Below are 24,953 nucleotides of genomic sequence, written 5' to 3' on the forward strand. Positions count from 1 at the left end.
GTTCAAGGAAGTCAAGGGCAACTAGAATAATAATGATGTTAAAAAATGCAGCATGTAATATCTTGTATTCTGTTTATGAAAAATAGACCTAATCTGAGGAAGCCTCCTATGGACCAATGTATTTATTGAATAATGTAAAAATGCTTGAGGGGAAACAGAAATATAAACCAAATGTTTTTTTTTTCCCTTCACTGAATGCTGCTTTCCCAGTTCCTGAATTTCAGCAGCTACTTTCCAAAAGAACAATTATCACCATGAACAATAGTCTTATTTCCCTAACAGGATCTGCCCATAATGACCTTGAATACAATTCTCCTGAAGGAAAGGGGGCATTATCATGAAATCCATGTCCAGAGTGGCTGTCTGAGTCAAAATTGGGGGAAATTTCAGCTTGTTTTCAATGGCAATCCTTTCATTTCCTGCTTTCTGATAAGCAGTAAGTAAGCAAAACATTCCACTAACCCAGCACAAGTATCATATGTTGATAAAACAAGAATTTCCTTTGACCCAGGCAGGGTAAGTTCATGACTCCTGCCTCACACAATCGACCACAACGTCACGAACTTTCTAAAATCCCACCAAACATGGACAGTTGTGGTGCAAAGATTCAGAATCCTTGGTGTGATAAATCAGAGTGACAATTTAACTATAGGTACCATTAACCACAGCAAGGCCCACTACAATAACGGTAATTAACCACAACAAGCCCTTGCTCACTGTACCAATTAGTCACAGCTGTGATTATCCAAAACACTAATTGACCACAGACAGGATTATCCGTTTGCCTGGAATAACAAGAAAGGGGATCAACCAAAGTCAGCACCAATATATGATTAACCGCAACATTTAACCACTGAGCTCATATTAACCACAGCAATGATGACTGTATCCAGACACAGGGCTCTCAGCGTGTCTTTATATCTCAGGCCGGAGCACAGAAATCAATCTCTGCGGCTCTGACCTTGCCGGCAACTGGAAGCTTGCGAGCTGTGACTATGATGGGAGTTAAGTGTGTGTGTGTGTATGGGGGAGACAGAATAGTGGCTATTACAGGGTCGGAGCCATTACAACCAGACAGACACTAAGTGGTCACCCCTCCCCCCCAGAGAAGCATCCTCAAAGGACCCATGAAATCCAAAAGGGAGAAAAAAGTTGTCTGCCTCTAATTTGTGTAAAACAGGAAGAATCTGTGTTCTGATTGAATCCTCTTTAATTCTCGCCTGGGTAGAGGTCACTTTACAAATCACAGTGGTGCTACCAAGGGACCCCCATGGCTTGTTATAGCCAGGGAAAAGAATCAAACGGTGAGGGCTCAGCAAACACGCCAGCAAACACTCAAGCAGCACTGACTTCAAATGCAACAGCGGAGGTCGAATGATGTGATGGTGACAAAATCAAGCTAAGAGCCACGGCAGCTCCTCGAGGCTGTGGGCATAGTAGTCCTACTGAGCTAAATGCGTAAGTCACCATGCTAACATGCTCACGCTTGCAATGCTAACTGATGTAACATGGTGTAACAATCACCATCTTAGTGTGGTGTGCTGATGTGCTAACATTTACCAAATTAGCACTAAACACAAGGTACAACTGATGACTTGATGATGGCTTAGAAATATGACTTTTACACATCAAAGTCTGTTTGTAGGTCTTTGGAAGTACTATGTGGCATAAGTTGTATAAAGTCTTTGGTGGCTCAAGTGATGTCAGCATCGATTAGGTCTTAAGACTACAAATTTGAAAAAATCTGGGGGTATGGAGTTGGAATATTGACTGTATAAAAGAAGAGGATGTAGCGTCATGTGAAAGTGCATTCAACTCGAATTATTTCTAATGGCCAGCCGGGGGGCGACTCTACTGGTTGCAAAAAGAAGTCCGGTTGTATGGAAGTCTATGACAAAATTACCCCACTTCTCACTTGATTTATTACCTCAGTAGACACATCCTACACAGTAGTAGTCTTAGTCACTAGTTGACTCTTCTTCAATACAGCATGATGTTCCTTTTGTAAATTATGGTTCAAATAGACAAGACAGCAGCATGCTTTAGGGCTGGATCATCTTGTGATCAACCGATCAGAGACAGACTTGGTGGAATGAACGTCATTTCTGGGACCCACAAACCAGGATGATGATGACAATAAAACTGAGATGGTGAAGTCAGTGAAACCAAGATGGCAATGCACTTAAAGCTAAACTCGAGGCTTCAAAACGGCGGTCCACAAACCAACCGGTGATGTCACAGTGGCTATGTCCATTTCTTATATATAGTCTATTAGTTAGAACAAAGTAAGAAATATATATATATAGTAAGAAATATATAGTAAGAAATCTCATGTAAAAACAATCTAAATTTATAGAAAGACCCCATGAGAAATACAAAATCAGATCACTTGTATTACGCTGTGCAAGGTATCTCCTCCCGAGTATTTACATCATGCTCTTGTCTTTCAGCAGAGCCTACCCGAGGAAATAAACTCTGCCACAGCATATGAAAAGCAAAATGTTTAACAGAGAGACTGAAAAATCAGAGTGGAACACAAACATATTAATGGGCTCAGAAATTAGTCTCACAGGTAAAACACAACTGCGGGAGAGAAGATTTCTTTTTTTTTTTTTTTTTGCTAAGGGGACAAGGGAGACTAGAAATTGTACAATGTAAGCAAGTGAAAATTGAGCACACTGCCACTTTGATCACACTTCTGGCTGACAGGGAGGTGCAATTACGACCGTGGGAAGGCAATTATTCACATAACGTATGAAAAGCCGACAAGAGAGATGGACGGAGAGAAAGAGTTGAGGGAGGGGTGAGGGGAGAAGAAAAATGAAAGAAAGATGTACAAACGATAGTACACAGAGGAGGGAAAGCAGGACAAAGATGGAGTGATATTGATGGTGGCATCCTGAGATGGACAGGAGGACAAGAGAATAGACGGCTAGATGAGGAAGCGGCACACACTTTAACAAAGCAGTCAAGGACAAAGAGACAGACTGAGCTGCATGCTGCTGGTTAGGGATCGGGGTAAAAAAAACAACAACATGGAAAGCCTATAGTAGTAGGTATACCTTCATATATGCCCTGCATGTCTTCTCTCTTTTTTGAAGCTTTTCCACACAACAAGAGGATCGAGCACAAAAGATCGTAGAAAGAGATGGTAAGAAAGTAGGAAACATTAAATCATGTTACTTACCATAAGTCACAGAATTAATGAAAAGAAAAAAAGGCACAGGTCTATAAACCACAACTTTAAAGTCATGCAACAGCTCTGAACGCTGTCTGGGTGATCTGTGTTTGAATTCTAAATATGAATATGAATAGTGAGCGGTAGAAGGTAAGAAATGCATAGCAGTGAGGAAGAAATAATGCTGAGACTCGATTCTGATGCTTCCCATTAGTGATGCTTTAAAATACATTGAGAAGATAAACAATGTGGGAGGAGGTCATTTGTATTTCATGGTATAGAGAGAATAATGTAGCACTAGCTCTTCTTAAAAACCCTTGGTTGGTCTCTTGGCATTAAATAAGTCTCCTTCTCCTCTTAATGGAGTCAAACCGTAGAAAATCACTTACTGTAGCGCTCACACAAAACTGGAGAACAAAGAGATGAAATGTTCTTTGTATCCAGATTACAACCTCTACATCATAAATGCCTCTTGCAAACACACACAGGAAACCAATGTCTCTTCAACCGAGACAAGATTGCTCCCATGGACACCACTATTTACTTGTTGATTTGTGGAATAGGACATAACCATGCTTTTGCAAGTTTTGGCTTAAGGACAAATCATGTATACTGCACATAACATTTTTTTGCTGTTCATTTTCTAATGAATGCTGTGTAGTCTTAGATTTTCATGTGCATTTTTTTCCTTTCTTTGCAAATTTCCATTGGCTTTCACAGAATGAAAATCCTTTGGCAGACCATCTCAAGTTGGCCTTACATGCGCTTACAGTACATGCATATAAGGTTGCGGTCGACAGTAACCTGATTTCTTTGTCATGAAAAAGAGAAAGCCAGTTTCCATAATCAGGGCAGGGGATTAGAAAAACCTGATTTGGAACAAGCTGGTTTCTTGGCCATGTATATGGGTAACTGGGTTTCTAATCAGCTCTTTATGAGCACGCATGTGCACAGAAAAGGCTGCAGATACTACCTCTATGACGGCAGTGAGATCATTGTGGACTTTACAGTGACCAGGTTACTATGGTGCATTTAAAGCGTTGTCTGACTTCTTGCATAGCCTGATTTCTCAAAGTAACCTGCTTTCTGTCTGCATTCATTTTTGTGAGAGTAGTGCAGTATTTCAAACAGCAATTAAGCTGCATTTACAAGCAGGACTAATGTGATTTTGACAAAAATGAATGCAGACTTGATGTTCACTATGAATGATTGCACAACTTGAGCAAGTCCCCTAATAGATTCTCATATCATAGAGGAATGAATGGAAATCAATGGCTTCCTGGAACGATTGAAAAAATTAATTGTAAAATCAAAGCAGCGTGGTTTGCATGATTTGCCCTTTAACTCCTGTCACTATTGCTTGTTGTCAGCCAAGCACACGGTGGTGTTGTGATGTCCAAACCCGTCAACTCTTCTCTTCACGTGCACTCAATAGCAATGTAGCTATCTGAACATTAAGGCACAAGCGATGGCCGTCGTTTTGGTGAAAATCACCTTGTTTACAGAGCAACTGCTGTTGAGGAAGTCTGAATAATAATGTAATTTTTCAAACTGTCACTCATCTCTCCATGGGACTGCCAGCAGCTGAGAGATGTAGGTATATCCTAGGCCTACTCTTTTCTCACTTAGTGCTTGCAGAAGCTCCAGGGGAGAGCAGTTCCACACTTGTCAGCAATGAAGAGTTATTCTTTGTGTTGGTGGCGGGCTCATGGCTATTAGCTCCTTTAAGGTAGAACTGCCAGGTGAGTCTGTGTTTCCAAAGTCAGTAATTACCAGGGAGCTGGGGAGGAATGAGCTTCCCCTCAGGGCCAGACCTGCCTCACTAGCCCCCTCACCTAAAACTGTGTATATCCATGACTGTGTGTGCTTGTGTGTGTGTGTGAGCGTGTAAGTGAATGCATGCGCATGTTTGTGTTTGTGTGTTAGTAGGTGTCCTGCTAATGAATGTCCTGAGTCATGCTGAGTTGGCCAAAAGGGGAACAAAGTCGAGGCCAAACAGGAATTTCACAGTACCTTGTTGAAGCTGCGTCCGGCTGAGTCCTTCTCGCTGGGCCTGAGCTCCTGCAACTGAGCATCCAGGATATCCACAAGCTGCTCCATCAGCTTCACAGAGGAGCTGACATCTCCGGCAAACACCGGACCCTGTGTGTGGCGCGCCAGCTCATTGGCTAAGTTGGCTGCATTTTCGCCGCTTCGAATCTAAAAACAGCAACAAGTGGGTGTCAGGGAAGCATCGGTGAGGCAGGCCTGAGATGGTTCTGCAACGTGAAGCTGAAATAATGTATCTCAGACTCATAATCCATTGCAACAGTGCTTGTTCAGAAGGAAACAAGTCATTGTGTGCAGAATGAATGCAAACACAGGGATTGTATGTTTAACATGGGGACATAATAGCATTAGTGTAACACACAAGCTGGAGAAAAGAACAAAAACCCCAGTATTCTGTCAATAACGATAAAGCGTTATTTGGTTCCCCAAACCAGCCATGACTGAGCTGTGACCCAAATACACATTCTGCACTAATTTTATGCAGTACATATTATATACATCACGGTGCGATGCATTCACAGTATGTGCACAAGAAATCAATGTACTTTTCTATTCAATGCTAAGAGGAAATGAAGCAATACATGCACAGACACCCATCAAAATGCAACTTTGGTATTCAACTGCCAATTAAAGTTCACAAAGAGATAGCTAATGCAGTGTTCCTGTCTTATCATAACAGACCATAATTACGAGTGGCCGAGTGGGAAAAACATTCATAACATTTAGCCTCCAAGGTGTAATTCCAAATCAGAAATTTCTGACAGCTGCGATATCTCCCACTTGGCAAAAAGACCTATAGAAATGTCTACAAACCGGTGGCATAATGGCTGCAAAAAAACATTACATCTAAAGGGCAATTACTTTTAAATAAAATTTTACATCAATGCACTGTATGTAAAAATAAAAAATAGCCACCCAAGGCTCCACTTTCCCCTTTGCCGCTACAAGGCTTGTAATTGGTGCAACCATTTTGAAATAATGCCTGAACGTCTCTAAATTGGGATAATGTGAGGTTTTCTCATTCAGTCCATTGTACCAACATGGACTAAATGACTGTTTCACTAAGAGCATTTTGGAGCTGTTTATCTATTCATCTACAATTTATTTGAATGCTTTGCACCCGAGAGTAGCTTTTATATTTTCTTTGTGCACTGCATTTTGAGAAAATTGTGTCAAACACTCAGTATCCACAGTAAATCATCTTGATGTTTTAGTATACTTATATTTTTCTAGACTTTTCCAAAAACCTGTGTATAATTAGCAGCATAGTATGGAATTGGGACACCATTTTTAAATTAGTCATGCCCACAGTTCCAAAAATGTCCACTGCCAACGCTAAGAAATGGTGATCCGTTCAGGCTACTGAAAGTGTTATCTGTTTGCTAAATTAGTTTTCTACCTGCATGACTGTTGAACATCAAAGCAGATGAGTCAGTGAAGAAAGAAGCTCTGGCTCTTTGATTCTCAGTAACTGACTGCAGAACTTGGCACTTACTCCAGATGATAGCTCGTTTCTTTCTGCTACCACACTATATTTTAGCTACACTTGAAAAAAAACAGTATTTTCATGATATGAACCCATGTCCAGAAAGGAAAATAAACCAAGCAAAAAAAAAAAAGGTCAAAAATTGCGACTAGTTTGATTTTAGTCTTGTTATGTGTTTGTTTGCTGCTATATTTTGTTACTGAGACATTCTTGTTTTACCTTTTGTGCCACTTGAGTCACCCAGTGGGAGGTGCAGTTGCTGAGGTCTGGGCCTTTGGAGCACCAGGTCCCTGCCACAGTGCAGAGGAAGGAAGCGATGCCTGCAGTACCACAGAATAAACATAACAGTTGGAGGGAAGCCAAAACCTTGCTCAAATACAGTTTCTCCTGCTGAGCCTTCATTCATACGGACTCTCTGATGCAAGAAACTAACTGTTCGGCAGGAACAACCATTTCCAAACAATTTCAAAGCATGCAAGCTTTATACAGTCACACACATGCACAAAAGAAGGGATGCTGAAACATCCGGTTCTTACATAGCTTGGACGAAACAGACAGAAAAAAAAAGTTGACTCTGGTTTGTTATTGCCTGTAAACATATTTCAAAACTGTAAACATTTTAAATGCGCCCATACTTTGTATGCAAATAAAATACTATCACTCCTAATGAATGCCTCGTCTTTGACAACAGCAACAACAAATGTAATTGAAGACTCACTTTTCACCCCCACAGCCAAAGCATTTTCTCTCTCTTGCTTTCATCCTCCAATAGCCCTGCTTCATATTTTGACAGTGCTGTCAGTCTCCCTGATGGGGTGTTAAGGTAACTTGTGTGAGATTCCCGTATGAGTATTATTGTTAGCTGCACTGTTGTAGAGACCATCACCACAATGTTCCTGTGCTGTGATTTTAAAAGTGAGAGATGGCTGTGAATATACTGTCTGGGTGTAATTAAGATAATCAGTAGGCACTGGACTTTGGTGGAGTTTTATGTTTTTCCAAATACAGTCCATCATCTACATTGCTGTCTGTGCTTTCTTAGAGGGGATATGGGCAACAGAATTATTTTTTTTCCTTCCGTGCGCTCTCACTGCCAGAAAAAAAATGAGTTTTGAAATTACACATAAACAGGAACAATGTGTTATATTAAAAAAAGAGCCGTGTTACCTCTTTTCGGGAGAGTGAAAGGCTGTGATCACAATAGATTACGGTTTCAAATTTGACATGCCCTCTGGCTGAAATATCAGAGACTCGGTGCATAGAGGCAAAGAAGGAAATAGCACCTAAATAAGCAAAAATAAAGTACCTGAGCCATTTTAACATATTTTGTCAGGATCTTTGAAGCTTTGTTCCTGATCAGTTGTATGCTGAAAGTGTGATTCTGAGGCGCTCTTTGAAGTGCTTGATTGGTAATGAAAAAAAGAGAAAAAAAACACTATCTGTGCTCACCCCCTACAGGGCTGAGTTTAGTAGCGAAAAATCAAAACGATTAAAAATAGCTGGACTTACACAAGATGAAAAAAATAGTAGAACCACATGAGCAGGCTAATACAACCAAATACTACTGACCTGGCGTTTGAGCAACAGGGAAGTGCTACGAAATATCTGACCAGTTTTATGGTGTAATGTAAAACATGAGGGACTGCTGAAGCTGGAAGAAAATGAGAGCAGTCTGAAAAATACTGACTGCTCCTCTCATTAGACCTTTTTCTTCCACACCGCTCTGGGATCAGCTGGTCATCTTGCTGTTATAATATTCATGATGAGTGGTCAATGCGCTGGTATTTGTGCTTCAGTTCTCTGAGCATGGCTGTTCAAAACGTGTGCTGATGCAGTATTTCTCACAGTGGAGACTCATCTGTTTTAAGTCCAGTTTTTCATGAGATATGCATATGATTGTGTAACAAGCTTAAAAATGTATTATTTATAAAATATATACATTTTATGTTAATTGGTAAGCTTTAGAGGACTTTTAAGCTGGCAACGACCCTCCAGTGTTCATACTAGGCTAAGCTAATTAACTCCCAGACTCCATACTTGAGAAACATGAGAAATTCCCCAAACAACCCACACACTGGAAACACCACGTTTCTAGTTTTTAGCTGCATACTCTGCCATGCATTGTACCTGGATTGTATTTTTATGACACAGCACTGTTTTTGAAAATGACTCAAAAATAAATAAATTGAAAGTACTTGTGGCATACAGTGTAAATTAAAAGAAATGTTGGTTTCCACACCAGATGGCAGGCCTACCTTTGGTCCCTTTGGGGCAGGGCCGCTCCACTGTGTTTCCAGTGTGGGTCTGGGGCCAGTCGATGGCTCTCCGTCTGGTAGCCTCACAGAAGCGTCTGGGTGTTGGTGGCAGCTCAGGCACAGTGGGCTCTGCTGTACCTGAGCCACGATTGTCTTCGAACGGGTCCCTCCCATCTCTTGGATCTGCTCCTGCCACTGTGGTGTCACCCTGCCCCTTCACAGTGGACAGAGTGGTGGTGGCGACCACTGAGGTGGTCTTGGGGATGGATGACGAGAAGGAAGAATCTTCGACGGTTGGCACTGCAATGAGAGAGGAGCGAAGCTGTTAGAGCTCGAGTCATAAATGTCCTTGCTTTGAACTCCTGCCGTTTCCAGCAGTGGGAAAATTGCAACTGTTTTGAGTCCCGTGGCTTGTTGGTATTGCTTGAGTTACTGCCGCCCATAATTCCTGGAAATAAAAATCCTTGTGCAGCTTTCACTCATAACCTCACCTCTTTTCTGCTTGTACACTAAACAAAATCAAGGCAAACCTGCCGATGTGACACTCTATCTATCACCTGCCATTTTTACTTTACTTTAGCCAATAAATAAGACCAGCAGTGGTGGTGGCATCCTTTGACACAGCAGTGATTTCTTTCCAATTGATTCAGTACCTTGGGCTGATTAAATGTCAACAATGAAGACAAAGCCTGCTTGCATTTTACTTTTTTCTTCCTGGTTCATCTCTCTCACTCTGATAAAGCTGGTGAGCGGAAGGAGAACTACACTGCTCCAAGCAAAAAACCATACATCAGCAATAATGCGATTCCACTGTATTCAATCCATGCCTACCCTGGAAGCATATGTATGTGTGAATGTCCACATGCACGTGTGCACAAGTGCACTTGTGTTTGCTCCATTGCTAAGGTGTGTTCATGCTTAAAACCACCACATGCTCGCAGATGGATATCTGCCGCTGAGAGCCTGGAGATAACTGGGAAATGAGAGCAGAAATAGGAAATCCATAAATTTTATACAGTATGAATAGCCAATATGAATAAAAAAAGAAAACACAGTGAATGGTTGTGTGTATGTGCATGTGTCTACATGGATACATGGAGCTAGTCTCCTGCATGAATGATCATACATTTTTACCCACTACCACCTGATTGTATTTGAAGATAAAAGCAGCTTCTCTCAATGAGGTCTGTAGTTGTGAAAGGCATTATAGTGTTGTCTTCAGGTTCCCTGGGTGCTTCTGGGAAAATGCAATATCATACTATCTGACACTCCATCATCAGACACATATCTCCATTTCCTGAGAGAGACTGGTGACAAAGCCACATTTCACATTTCACACTAATCAGCCAGTCAGGGGAATCTTTGCTTTTCATCCCAGTGAAATATCTGAGTTTATTACAAAGCAGATATCTAGCGATGTGGTCAGGAGGCCACAGCGGGGAGGGAACGATGTTCTGTGATGCGCCATACAAGCAAGTAAACCCTAAACCACTCCACAGCAAGGCTCAATTGTGACATTTTACTTAGCAACCTTTTTTCTTCTGGCAGGAGGCCTGGCTAATTACCTTACACTCATTCAGTCATTGTGTGTCTGTCACCCAGACATTCACAGGTTGGCTGCAAAAGCAACAGCTGACATGTGTGCTTAGCATGAGCAGATGATCATGAAGCCTTCAATTAGCACCAACAGCTATGAAAGTGTTTAGACTCACTCTGAGGAAAGAATAACAAAATTTGGCAAAAAAACAACAAAAAGATTGCAGAGGCAGTCCAAGAAAAGGATCTGAGATAATTAGAAATGTCTTATTTCATTTCTTAGTGGAAAACAGGACTGCCACAGGATTCCTCCTTTTACCTTTTATAAAAGATATACACAGAAATACATTTGATTAAAAGAAAAAACATTCACTTTGTCCTAAAATGATAAATAACTGTTATATAGTTATTTATCCAAAACAATAATAATAACAATGCCAGATTTAAAGTGTTCAAATAAATTCAAATATATTATGTATTGGCAGTGAAGATTTTTTATTGACTCTGGAAATGTGAGATGATTCATAGGCTGACTCAGTTGATTCAATATATGCATATAATGCAATACTAGGGCAAGTGTAATTAGGTTTCAGAATATTAAACCTCTCCATACCTGAGCAAACTTCTGCTTTTCCACGGGCTGATAGCAGCCCTAATATGCATCTGCCTGTAACACCATGCGTGCATCACTTGATTAACCTGCTCCTGAGACCATATTGCTCCTACTTAAGAGTCCAAAGCCCTACACCACCCACATCTCACCGCAAATTATCATATAGTATCCAGATTCTTTTCTTTTTTTTTTTTAATTCGGCCCTGGCATTTGTTTTGAGTATTTCATTGTTATACTGTTTTCTTTTTTTAATAGCATATATATTCTGCATCATAAGGACAAACAGCGACCAAACAACCAACCACCTGTCATCGGATTCTGATTCAAATGTTGTAATTTTCTGTTGATTGATTAGTGGATGAAACAGCTAATCATCTCTGCTCTGCTACTTGTCTAAACAACGATGTAATTCTTGATCTTTCTATTTTGTTTATATTTATTTACATACACATGCATTTCCAAATTATTACCAATCCTAAAAATATAATTTGTCGGTGAATCTAAATGATCAAGCTTTCCCTTTTGAGCTGAAACGTTTAGCCGAGTCGAAGGACAGAAAACCAATAATTATTTTGACAAGATTTTTTAAGCAAAAACACCAAATATTCTCTGGCTCCAGTTTAAGAACAGGGTTTTGATTTATTTCTTTGACAATTTAGGACTACTGATTAGACAAAAAAACTATTTGAAGTTTTGAAGACATCACCTTGGGTGTCTTGGTATTGTCATGGGCATTTTTCACTATTTCCTGACATCTTAATCGACTGATTGAAAAAATATGCGGTAGATTAAATTCGAAATCGAATGTTGATAAAACGTTATTAGGACGAAATATTCCATTCTAGTTAATGAAAAACTTTTTTTCATCATCAAAATATTTCATGCTATGAGACACTTAGCCCTATAAGGCAGAATTATGAAATCATATCACTTTAATTATGAGATTCATTCAGAAGTGATTTTTACAATCAAAGACAAGATACGTCTTTTTGGATATTTTCAGTCAGCAAGTCTTGGTTAATCAGAGTGTGGTTGTGAAGAACATCAAGAGCATTAAATATATTACATATCTATTTAATACTACATCAATAATGTGTCGATGCGTTTCTGGGCTTCTTTCGATGCCTCTGCACCAGACGAGCGACAATTTTCTTTTGATTGCGAAGAGCAAATTCCCATCCAGTAAGAGCTCTATGTCCTCTGATAGCACTCAACAAAGAGAGGGCTGTACCAATTAGCTACCATTTCTCTCAAGAGGCAGTGAAGTCACTCTTTATGGGCAATCTGACACCAAAGGCATACTGTTGCCATATGCTGTAAGGTAATAATACCTCTTGTAAATAATGGAAGAGTTCGAGATTGAATACTTGAAAAATGGCTGTCAGCAGAGTCTAAACAGAGCGTGTAAATTAAAACAGGGCTAAAAGGACGGAAAATCATTATGCAAAATCATCAATCAAGACATCAGAGATGAAGCAGAATTAGTTTTATCACTTTATAGCCCCCAAGAGTCATTTACGTATCTGTGAGGAAGATGACAAAAAATATGAAACCATAATCAGATGATCAACGACCTAGATAATCTGTTTGTCCTTGCTTTTGCAGCTTGCAATGCAGCATTAAAAGAGCTTTTTTTATCTTGTATTGCACACATACAATCAGAGCAGGAAAAACTACCTACCTGACCATACAAACGTCAGGATAAATGGATTGTAAGCTGCCTAATACCTGCTATTAGGGAAAAGCAATGACAACTGTAAGCTAAATTAAGCTGCTTTAAGTGGTTTCAATTTTGAAGATAAATCAGTTATAAGGCTAATCCTCGCAGTACAATAACAACATATATAGTTGAAAGGGAATATTAAATAGGCAGAGCTCAGTTTAAAAAAGTGCATGCTTGCACTATTAAAGGATGCAAATCAATCACTGTGCTCCAGTCTCCTTTTTTCCCTTGGAAGTTTGCCGTCCTCAAACTCAGAATCACCTGATTCAGCTGCTTGGTGATGGAGGATGCACAAAGAACCCTATTTCTAAACCACATGAAATTGTGAGCAAACTTCCTATTGTTGATTGGTTGTTATATGGCATGGCAAATATAAGACTATATCCAGCAAATGGTTAGCTTTGCTTAGCATGAAGATAGGAGACAGCCTGGCTTCATCCAAAGAGAGCAAAGTCCAACTATCAGCAGCCCGAAAGCTCACTGAATATCACATTGTATCTTGTTTATTTAATTATTGTGGAAAAAAACAAAGTGTAAAAACGTTGTCATTTTATGGTGGGTGCCAGACTATTTCCTGGCCAGGCACAATAACTTCCTTGAGTCTCAACTGGACGCCTTGCAACTGCTCCAAGCCAAGAATATGTCCGGCACATATTGTAACACAAAATAAAATATTTTAATTAATTAATTCTGGTATCAAAGCATCAAAAAATTTCTTAATCATTCATTACATAAAATCTAATTAATAGCTTCTCTAAACAAAACCAGCTGGTTCTTGAATGCAGGATTACTGGTGCAATGGTGAACATTAGCAAACATGCAACATGCACATTAGACAACTTTGAAGCAACAGTAGCAATTCTCCTCTTTTGGTACAAACTGGCTGACACGTCCAGGGCAGTTTCTTCACAGGATCATAAGGACTAGATACGACACATTTTTCCTAGTGGCTGCTCGCAATATTACACCGTCCAAAAGTGTTTTCTACATAAACCGTGACTGTAAGAGCGAGAAAAAAAAGACGAAATAATAAAAAATCAATTACTTCACCGCTGTATGTATGAGTCATAGAGGCATGATGGGATTAACACTACTGGGCATATTAAGTGGGTCACATAACACAGAACCAAACAGAGAAGCTAGAACATGTTTGGTACAAGCTCCAGGCGAGCAATTCCCATTGGACTGAAGAGGTGCCATCTTTGGTCCCATATCCAGTTTTCATAATACGTCCATGAACTGGAACCACAGAGACCAAACTAATATCATCTCTAAATAAAACAACCGAGCCCGTATTGTAATGTAACTGTAATGTAAATGCTGAATTTCACGCTGGAATCTTTTACACTACATGTTACTGAAAAAAGTAACCACATTACTGTAACACCTAACTCAGTTATGCAGGACTGCCCAACACTATTAATTAGTGGCGAACCAGCATCAGGCAGTAGCTTCGTATTTACAGTCAGAAATGAGGGTGGTATCGATTCTCTCTTTTAATTCTCCCCTTGAAAGCAAATAAATGTATTTCCCAAAATGTCACACTTTTGCTACAACCAATGGGCATGTTGCCGCACTAATGATGTCCAATATCCCCCAATGAGTAAGACATGGTGTGACTCCATGTGTGTGGGTCTTTATATGCCCATGTGTCTTCACATTCATTGACTCAATAACAAGACTGTGTGAGAGCTACAGTTGGTCTTTTTTGCCTCTTTACCTGGAGCCAGTGCTGGTAATTAATGACAGAGAAACAAATCCCACAAGACATGAATTTTACATTAGGCTGTTTATATGCACTCACGCTGTTCACCTCCATTCAGGCCTACATGAACTGGAGCATACAGCCTGGCATGGAAGGCAAAAGTCCACAAGACAAATCATGTGCAGTTTCTTATCCAATGGTGTGGAATGTGTCATTACTTCTGCTGAATGAAAAAACTCAAGCCATCAAGAAATTGTTGCGGGGCTCACTGCTTTATTGGCACTCGTTCTTTAAAAAGCAGTAGACAGAAAAAGCTCTGCCGGACATATCCTGTGTCTGTGTGGGGTAATTTATGAGGCCTGAAACCAAGCACTCCGGAGCAGCAGACATAGCGCAGTCACAACTAGACGGCCTGAGCCAGAGAAAGGTGGCAAAGCAGCTCACGATAAAGACACACGCATGCAGACAGGAAGATATATGTGCACACAGAAATACTCTCACAGTAAAAACACGGCAAAGGTCTCTGTCGTCTATGCCTGTAAAGTCCACTCAAACAATTTTCTTCCATAAATGCGTTGATCCATGCAATAAGCCGAACAATTAAAGCTCTACCTAATCTCCTGACACCTTTACTCCAGCCTCTATTTTTGATGCAGAACATCATGCTTCACAGGGTGGAACACAGGCTTAGTCCATGATACATCTATAAATGTCCTCCTCCTTGAAGGCTCACCTGGAGGCGTCATTCGGGGATATAAAAGTAAACCAAAGAGCCGCAAGTTCACAGCTGGGTTTAGCCACAAAATGTCTGAGCAAAATAACATCAGCTTTGTGATGATAGATACCTATCATGTGGCATGCTGTATATGAAATTGTGTTTTTTTCTTGACATTTCAATTCGGCTCAGAGCCCACTTGTGCTCACTGCTACAGATTAAGCTGAGTGGCAAAGCCTTTCGGACAAAGCCATTAATTTTTTTGCCTCTCGTCTTTACGGCCTCAGATCAATGCTACCTCAAAGACAAATTAATTTTCTCCTTTCTCTCCCTGTTAGTTTGAAATGCTCTTGGCAATCACTGGCTCTTCTGATTGGTTTTTTGAATTCATTGGACTGAAATCAGTTAATGCCTTTGCACATCACAGGGAAGACATTGCCGGTGTCCCTCCAAGTTTTGTAACGACGGGCATTAAAGTGTGCTTTTTATTGGCATGCACCTCTTTTAGAGAGACCTCTGAGGAGGTGGACTCTCTGAGTATTGATCATTGCTGTTTTGTGTTCACAACGCATTAGCAGAGCATAGACATTTTCTTTAAATGCATGTGAATTGTTTGGAACAATAAGCAGAGAGATCAATAATGGGAATGATCTTAACTAACCACTTCAACCAGGGCTACAATTAAAGAACCTGTGGTGTTACAAAATTACAAGACTTAAAGGAAATACCAACATGTTGCTAAGGTAAATTATTTTCTACTTTGATCACTTTGCTAAAACTCCTTTAATATAAACCCCTAATCTATCCAGCACTTCAGCGCCTCTCTAGGATGAGCATTACAGCCAAGGTTGATGCCTGTGACAGAAAAGGACACAGCTGCTCATTGTGTTACATGACTTCTACAAAGCAGAGAAATACACTGAGTTTGGTGTTCGAGGTAACTTCACTCCTTGGTCGATGAATCTTAATGGGCACAATTAATTTCCTTTACGCCTCAAGTGCCCCTCAGTTTCAGAGAGAGAGAGAGAGACATTATTTCAGCACCATTAGATTATCCTGCAGAATAGGTTGTTTAATTCAACGCCATATCATGGGCAGCAATAAATCCTAATAGCTACACAGTAAAGAAGTTAAAGGTGCAGATCTGAAAAAAACCTAATAAACAAGAACCAATTATTTTCAAGTACCTTTCACAAGGCCCGACATGATGCTACTGGTCGTGGCATCTCGAAATACTTCTTCCCTCCTTCTTGAGCTCGCAACATTTAAAAATGTTCCCGTAAAACACACTTAATGATCCAAATGAACGGGTTCTGCTACAAGGACGCATTTCTGATTGGATCCCAATAACAAAACAGTGGCAGGAAACGGGTACTTAGAATAATGAGTGAAATCAACAACTATGTTCTGTTGAGTTCCTTGATTAAATGCACTGTTCCTGCAGCAAGAGGCAACGCTAAGCCTATGTGGCATTTATGTTTACCGAGGCATTACAGTGGCTGAGAGAGCACATTAAACCCTTCGTTGAAAATGCTCTGTGATGGCCACTTTCCCCCACTCCCTGAGCCTCTTTTGAGACAAGGAGGGTAATTATGATAATTCAGTTGTTAATTACATTTACATACATCAGGACTTGAACAGTTGAGCAGGCAGTTTGCATGCATGGAGAACTCATTTAAGTTTGAGTATTTTTCATATTTCCTCTAACATATTTTTAATTGAGGCTTTGGTTGTTCAGCAAAACAGACACAACCTTGGTGCCGCTGTTGGGTGTTGAGTTATCATGCTATGGAGATTCCAGGGAAACAAACAGGCGCGTTGACAAGAGGTTAGAGTTCAGGAGCACGCAACCACCATTGGGACATCAACACCAGTCCCCCTCCCTGAGCTGAGGTCAAGATTCAGATTCCCCCCCTTGGAAACCCCTCCCCAACATCCAGAAGTTAAAAATCATAACCTAATCCACACCAGTGCTCAGGGGCAACCTAAGCCCCTAACATAACATGAAGTCAGGTCAGGTTTCTTGTTTCTCCACTTCATACAGGAGGCTTAGCCCGGCTCTGTGGGGTAAGGTGGATGCAGTCAGGTAATAAAGCCCATCATCACTTTAATGTAAGGTCCCTGTCTGATGACACGTATGCCACCTCTCAGCACTTCACAGATTAATTTAAGCCCCGTAGCTGCCTGACAAGATCCTTCACTGTAATTGATCTCTCATTTCCAGCTATTCTTCTACCCTGATTCACCATGCAGTGTTTCCCCTGTGTTCACTCAGTTAAAATCCTCCCTCTCATCTACGCAGCATAGCCAGTGTGTGGTTAAGCGAATGTGAAACTGTGAGTAGCAGAAAAGTGACTATGAATGCGAGCAGAGCAGAGGAAAAGGTCAGCAGTAAGTTGTCAATCTGATGGTAAATGAACACTATCGGCTACATAGTGTCATTTAATAAATGCCACTACTTCTCATGACTGAGAGAAGTGTTGTCTCTCCAGCAGCTAGAAAAGTGAAGGGGGTTAGCCCAGGCAAACACCTCCCCTGGGTTTTCGCCTACGTTCTGTTACCTGAGCAGGAAAGGCTCAGAGTAAAGCTACCTTTTTTAGCTGGTATGTAGCTTAGTTTATAGGGCTGGGATGATATGCTTATCTCCCAATTCGATATTTGGGTGCCGATTCAAAATGTATACGGAAAATGTTGAATAATACATTTCTAGAATCAATTTAGTCTTTAATTTCAGCAGAATATTGCTATACGGCATAGAAAAGTAGTAAATACAATGCAGATGTACAATGAAATAAATTAAATATATATACTTTTTCACATCTTTCTCATCAAGCTAGTGCAGACTTCCCAGCAGACTTTTGGGTTAGAAAATGCTTTGCTTTCTCTGAACCACTTGATTGTTGTATTCAGTGTTTATCTACACCAACATGGGGGGGTTAGGGGGTGTACTTAAATAAATGTGGTAACTTCTTTCCACCTCTGCATTAGCTGAAATATCAATTCAGGCATTAAGGAATCGTGAAAGAAAATCACAACACTAAAGTGAATCGATTTTTCTCCCTCCACTATTAATTTATGGGAAGTAACTTTTTTTACTCCATTCAGCTGCATCATATTACTGCCTACTTGTCCAGTGTTAAAAAAAGTCAGGTACAAGATTGGACTAAACTGGAGACTAAACTAAAGGACGTGGTGACCATAGAGGACAGGGATGCAAACTAGTCACCTTTTAAGATAATGTGGAGAAGTTTCTTTTGGATTAGCGTGTGTGAGAGTGATGTTCCTGATGATGTCTGGACAGAGCATTTGGCTGCTGTCAGTAGATGTTTGTCGGAGCGTGGGTGGGGCAAATCAACTACAGCTTTGTTTAACAAAGACCCAAGTGTTTGTTTTGTGCACAGCTCCCTGCCTTTGCACAGTTCTTAGAGGAAAATTAAAAGATTTACAAAAACATTATTTTTTACCACACTATGAAAATCCCTAATTGTCAGGTTAAAGAATAAGCCAGGTGATATTTTAAGACTAAAACTAACTAACCAACTGATTACACTAAGTACAGTATTGCCTGTGCAGCTAAATCCTGATAAATCTTATTGCTCTATTTGATAGAGCTCCATTGTTCTACAAAATATTAAAAACATGTTAATGAGCCCATCAATCCCTCATATATGCAGTGAATTTTTTTATATTAACTTCTGCAGATTTCCCCTGCACATTACTGTGCACAAATGTACTGTGAATTCTCTGTCCTCATAAGCCGCTCTGGTGCCAGCACACACACAGAAACCTCCCGGCAGGGCATGCATAACTTACACACATTTCAGTCTGGTGGTTTGAGAAATATTATGCCACAATAGGATAGTGATTATCTCCTGATCTATTGCAAAAAAATGGCTCCAGCAAAGTTGATGAAGTAGCCATGGCAACACAACTTAAAAACCCAAGGTAAGGAGGAGAGGATATGTACATTATATACATATACATATATGTGTGTGTGTTGTGTGTATTCATACATAATACTAATAATATTTTATATTCAGAATGGTTTAGGACAAAGCCTGAGATTAGAGAATTTGATAGGATGAGCGCTTCAGCTTGCCTCATGCTCTGTCCTTTCCCAAAGACCAACACAACCCTCTTTTTCATTATCACACCAGAATAGCATCCAAAGCTGAAAGGCAGCCATCTGTGGCCTGCCACATTGCAACCAAACAATGGAACAATTAGACAATGATAATGAACTAAACATGAAGAGTCAAGGAGCTCTTACCTTCAGCAGGATCTGGTGGCCCGAAGTCAAGGTCGTAGCGCAGGATGTAAAAGTTATTCCACACGTATAGCTGGTTGTCTCTGGGGTTGTAATCCACAGCAGTGATGTACTGGTACTGGTTGGGGAAGAGAATGTCGGTGTATTCGCCCTGGCTCAGCTTGGTGTTGTAGATGTAATCGATTTGGCTCCTGCTGGCCTCGCTCTCGTTCTCTTCGTAGGTTGAGCGCACCACATGTAGCACGCCACACACCATAAAGGCATTGGAGGCAGAGCGCTTGTCATATGCTGTCTCCCATGTGGCCTCAAAGCGGAGAGTGTACGGGTTGAGCTGGCTCACCACAATGCGCCCATTGTTCTGCTCCGTGGCGTAAATTACCCAGAGGCCCCTCTCATCTACTGCCAGGTCGATGTCCGTCTTGCCACCCCAGCGGTAAGGTGAGGTGTCGTGATAGTTGGCATTGTTAACAATAGCCTCACCGCTTTTGATGCGAGTGCGCAGGTCAAATTTGACAATGTTGCGAGTGCGTTCCTTATTAAAGAAGATAGCACCATCATAGGCCACGAAGCCTGTCCCGTCAACACGGTGCGGCAGTTTATAGGTGGTCGTCTGGCGACCATTTCTGAAGTCCTCCAGAGAGGCGTATTCGATGAGGGTGTCAGTGCGGTATGGTGTCCAGGGCATGAAGAAGACTTTGTCACCGGCCTGCAGCGGGTCTTTGCACCACGACCCCGCTTGCTGCTCCGCCTCAAACAGGAAGGTGGCGGCTCCTACACCCTTCAGAGTCCCGGGACAAATGAAAACTAGTGACAGAGAAGAAAGTGAAACAAAATACAGTAAGGCAAAATATTTCAGACGCATGTAACATTTGAAACGCATCAGTCTCGCTGCTGTACAACTCAAGTGCAGGACAAAAAGATCAGGGACTGTGAATTTGGAGGAATCTTTTAACTAGTGCTTTTGTACTATTGCTAATGAATAGGGAGAAAAAGAAAAAAATGAAAGTGTCATGGCGATTATTCAGAATGAGAAATGTGACGTTAAGAAACCTTGCATCTCAAGGGTCTGCTGCTATATCCTAACAGGGACAAAACAAAATAAAATGTGAACAAAAAGGTAAAAATCCTGCAAATGAAAGATATGGGAAATGGAAAAAAGTAGAGGTCACGCTTCTTTAAAAAACAGCCTGTCTCTGACGTCAAATGCCACATGAAGAGCTGAGTATATGGACACACTGCACATGCATACTGACATGACTGAGGTCATAAACCAAAATGATAAGGGAACAGACTTCACATCTTGGGATAAGAGTGAACAACAGGTTGTCAATGGTGGTGGCGGCAGCAAAGCAGAGGTAAAATGAAAGTGGACATTGGGGGATAGATCGAACAACAGTGGTAAAGGATTTTCACTACTTCTGTGGCAAAAGACAAGAGTAACCACTGATGGGTGAGGGAGGCCATGGCAAAGTTCCCATTTAGACGGTTTTAAATTAATTGGTTCTGGATAACAAGAGACATAGTGAATTCTTGTTTTCCTTTCAAACTTTTTTTTTTTCAGTCTGTGCCAAACTCACTCAGCCATCACTGCTATTTCACATCACGTGCTATGGGTGCAGCAGAAGTTGGGCCAAGCAAACTATGACTATGCCAAATAAGAATATATGTACACACAACCACTCATTCTTCAAGGGTTGATACAGTGCTAGGCAAGAGTCCCTGGAACAAATCAACACCGAACAGTTGGTGTTTTCTTTCACAGTGTGAGAAAAAAACTACATTCGATGACCGTGGATGTCATTTGAAATTCTGTTTTGAAATTCATTTGGACTCCATGGGTGCAAACAATCCTCCTATGGGTTTAGCATTTGACAGGAGAGGCAATCAGGAGGGGGAGGAGACGTGAGGGGAGCTGTCAACACCACAGAACAAGGAGCCAGAGGGGGGGAGGGGGGGACCAGACCACTCATTTACCTTTTTGTTCCACTTCTATTTCAGGCATTGGAAAAGAAAGCAAAAAAGAGTGCAAAAGGGAGAGAAAGGTTATCATGAGTCAACTACCAGGTACAAAGAGAAGAATTAGTTGGAGGATATGACCATGAGATGAACTGCAGGGCTGCTTGGGGAAGAAAGGGTAGGGAAAAAAAGAGTGTTTGTTAGTGAAGCGGCCTCTCATCCTAGGATATAAAAACAGACAAGGTTATGGCTGGAGACAAGCTATGTGCCATGTTTCCAGCACATTAAACTTTTCATTCCTACAGTCTTTAACTGCCAACATAATAATGCACTGGCCACTGTAAAAGCAGAATAAATCCCTCTAAAAATGCTTCTCCTAAGTGGCAGGGGAAAAAATCCTCCGAGTCATATTTAGATGGATATCATTCTTAGAGAAACAGTACAGGAGTTGTTTTTGGCATGTATTGGCTGAGGGTGGAATTTGTTCAAATTTTATAAACACAAATCAAAACTTGATTCCAAACTTGCTCGCCCACACACGTAAAACATGACACGGTGCTAATGTTACAGACCAAACTCTTAAATGAGCCAAAGAGAGCAACAGCACATGAGATGACTGATGAACAGTCGGCCTAATATGGAGTTTCTTTAGTGGGCTGTTGAGGCTGCGTACACTGGGCGGAGGGGGAGAGACTGGAGACGATATGTGAAAAATTGGAAGTTAAAAAAAAACGAGAGCAAAGAGGTTAGTCGGGAGGGGACGGGACAGGAGGTGAAAGGGAGGTCTGTTTGAAAGAAGAAAAAAAAGAGGTGAATATTTCTGAAAATGTTTACAATTCATCACTTTAAATACAAAGTACTTTCACAGGCAGGGATGAAGCCTAAAGCTGCTCTTATAAACTACTCTAAAAAACCTTTTAAGGTAGATTAACTCAAATCAGATACCATAGACAGAGTTTAAAATAGTGCCGAGTTAACCAACTATTCAGTTCGTTTAATTAAACCATTCTCGCAGTGAAACACTAAAGCTGATGCATGACCAAACACAGGAATTTGGTCAAGTAGAGAAAAGATGCACAATCATCTCAGACTTTTAGGATTTTTTTATGCTGTTTTACTTAAGTATCCTCTGTAATATGTCTCCACTGGACGTTAGAGAACATGATCTGCTAACGTAAGACCTATAATTCACCTATTTCTTTGTAATCTCTTCTTTATCATCTCAGCAAAAGACACCCGTGCTAAACTCCCTGATATTAAAGCCAATTAAAACATCACTTCACCCAAATTACCGCAAAGTTTATTTTCACCTTTACCCCCAAGTGGTATCTGGTCATGCAGATATCGAAATATCTGCCCTCATCCAAATACAACAGAGGCGAATGGAATTTAGTCTGTGATGCTCACAGCATGAAAAATAACATTTGTGTAGGGACTATTTCTTAAGTAGAAAGTTGTTCCAATCAAAACCTTTCACGGAGAGTTCTGTGGATTATCCAGAGTAACAGGGACACTATTTCTAAGAGAGATTTTTGCTGGTTTTTTTTCAGTGTTGTGAGCACAAACTACAAAGCACAAATTCCATTTATTGCTGCTGGAGTGGAAGCAAGAACAGAGATGGAGTTTGGTAAAAATGTATTCAATCGAAATCCATTATTGAATCCACTAATCCTGTTTGAATCCTTTCTAATCTCTCTTTGAATCTAATTAGACTGTTTCTAAGTATCTACTGCTATATATAACCAAAATTCAAAGATTCAATTTATATCTGTATTCACCTGTGCAATAAAACATTACAGGTTTCAGTGGCAGCCAGTTAACATTCACATTCTGTAGCCGCAACCTGGAAAAGGCATGAAATGTCAACTATTAGTATTAGTACACTGAAATAACTGATGTACCTGATGTGTAACTGATCTACTTGTGGACATAGGGTGGTTTAACTCTGTCTCTTTTCCCTCGCAAGTAATTGTTGGCTGAAGACTACAGCCATAAGTTTTACTAAAAAGTTTCATTTCAATTTTATTCAAGCAATTGCAGAATTAACATTTAAAAAATAATTTGTCCACTAAGGTCCAATAAAAGTTTCTTTAGCCTTCGAGCTTAAAGAAATCTGGGTATTTTGCCAACCAGGAACCAGATCCAAAATGGAAACAGCTATCAAAACCCAACCCTAAAAACGGATATCTCAAAACCTGAACTAACAAAACCAAAACTATCTGCATGGTTGGATTCCACTAGAGTTTGTTGAGAAAATAGTTTTTTTGTAATCTGGGTGAACTCGCCCTTTAAAAGACTGCAACACTTGATGCTTAAACTGAATTTATCATCGTTAATGCTTCTTCCAAATACCTCCAGTTTCCAGTTGGAGTATCATCTGTAAAACACATTTATTTGCAACTGAGGAGAGACTGCAGTCACAGCACATCTGTCTAGTCTACAGACACTTTAAAAACACACAATAAGAGTTCAGTATGAGATTTGGATGGCGATACTTACTATAGGGAACACACTCATACTGGACCTCTAAGTACTTGTAGGTGCCAGGGCATGGATCAGGAAAGACATCAGAGCCAGTGACAACCACACACTGCGTACGGTTGTTGCACCTAGAAAGAAAAAAGATTGACCAGAGATTTCATCATGACCATCCACAGCAAGAGTACTCGGCAAAGACAACATTAATGACACAGGGGAGGGGGAGTGCATTGTTACAGCTACAGAGAAATTGGTGAAATCCAAGCCCGGACTGTCACATATGCATTCTAGTTTAAACCTTGGCAAATAGAGAGAGGAATGAAAGCATTAAGGAAAAGTAAATGAATGTGAATGAATGCGATAATGAATAACAGTGTGAGAGAGCAACGAGAGTCATGTTAGGAATTAGCGATGGCATTTCCTTTAACAGCGTCTTCATTCGCTATTGAAAGGGAAGACATTCATTAAAACACGCACGTCAGTTGGCCGTGACATGCAGTGGACTGGAATGGTGGCTTCTGGTGAGACGGAGCAGCTCCTCTGCGTGTACGCAACAAATTTGACATGAATGTGTCATTTCTATGAGGCTGCGTGCCATCCCGTATGACATAGTGTCCCTCCGTGAATTAACAACCTTATGTATAAATTGCAAAGTTTGTGTGTGTGTGTCCGTGTGTGTCCGTGTGTGTCCATGTGTGTGTGTGTGTGTGTGTGTGCAGATGTTTCTTTGTGCTAAAGTTCAAGTAAAGAAGGAGGGGGGGGGAACAGCAGAGGACTGAGTTTGTGTAAATACTGTATAGGCTGAAATTGGCTCCACTTCAATCAGGCTCTCTTGAGGCCGAGGGATTGAGAATAATGTCAGCAGTAACAGAGGTAAACAAGAAAAAATTGGCACCAAAGTAGGACATTCAACAATTTGCAAGCCTGAGATAAATATTTCAGAAGGTCAGTAGCTGTCATGCAAGTTTGACATACATTTCGACATTGGACGT

At 40.6% G+C, this 24,953-nt stretch overlaps 1 protein-coding gene across 1 annotated transcript in view; it reads right to left on the minus strand.

The window, feature by feature from the left end:
- The window catches only part of adgrl2b.1 (adhesion G protein-coupled receptor L2b, tandem duplicate 1), an 82,702-nt gene that overhangs the window by 20,354 nt on the left and 37,395 nt on the right, over positions 1-24,953 (minus strand). The window contains exons 4-8 of the mRNA XM_070844557.1: positions 23,983-24,092; positions 19,531-20,331; positions 8,969-9,268; positions 6,933-7,033; positions 5,192-5,377 (exon numbers count right to left, since the gene is read on the minus strand). Of these exons, the coding sequence (XP_070700658.1) occupies positions 5,192-5,377; positions 6,933-7,033; positions 8,969-9,268; positions 19,531-20,331; positions 23,983-24,092 (1,498 nt within the window). The remainder of the gene's footprint in view (positions 1-5,191; positions 5,378-6,932; positions 7,034-8,968; positions 9,269-19,530; positions 20,332-23,982; positions 24,093-24,953) is intronic.

Source organism: Pempheris klunzingeri, chromosome 15, assembly GCF_042242105.1.
Source record: "Pempheris klunzingeri isolate RE-2024b chromosome 15, fPemKlu1.hap1, whole genome shotgun sequence".
Taxonomy (NCBI): Eukaryota; Metazoa; Chordata; class Actinopteri; order Acropomatiformes; family Pempheridae; genus Pempheris; species Pempheris klunzingeri.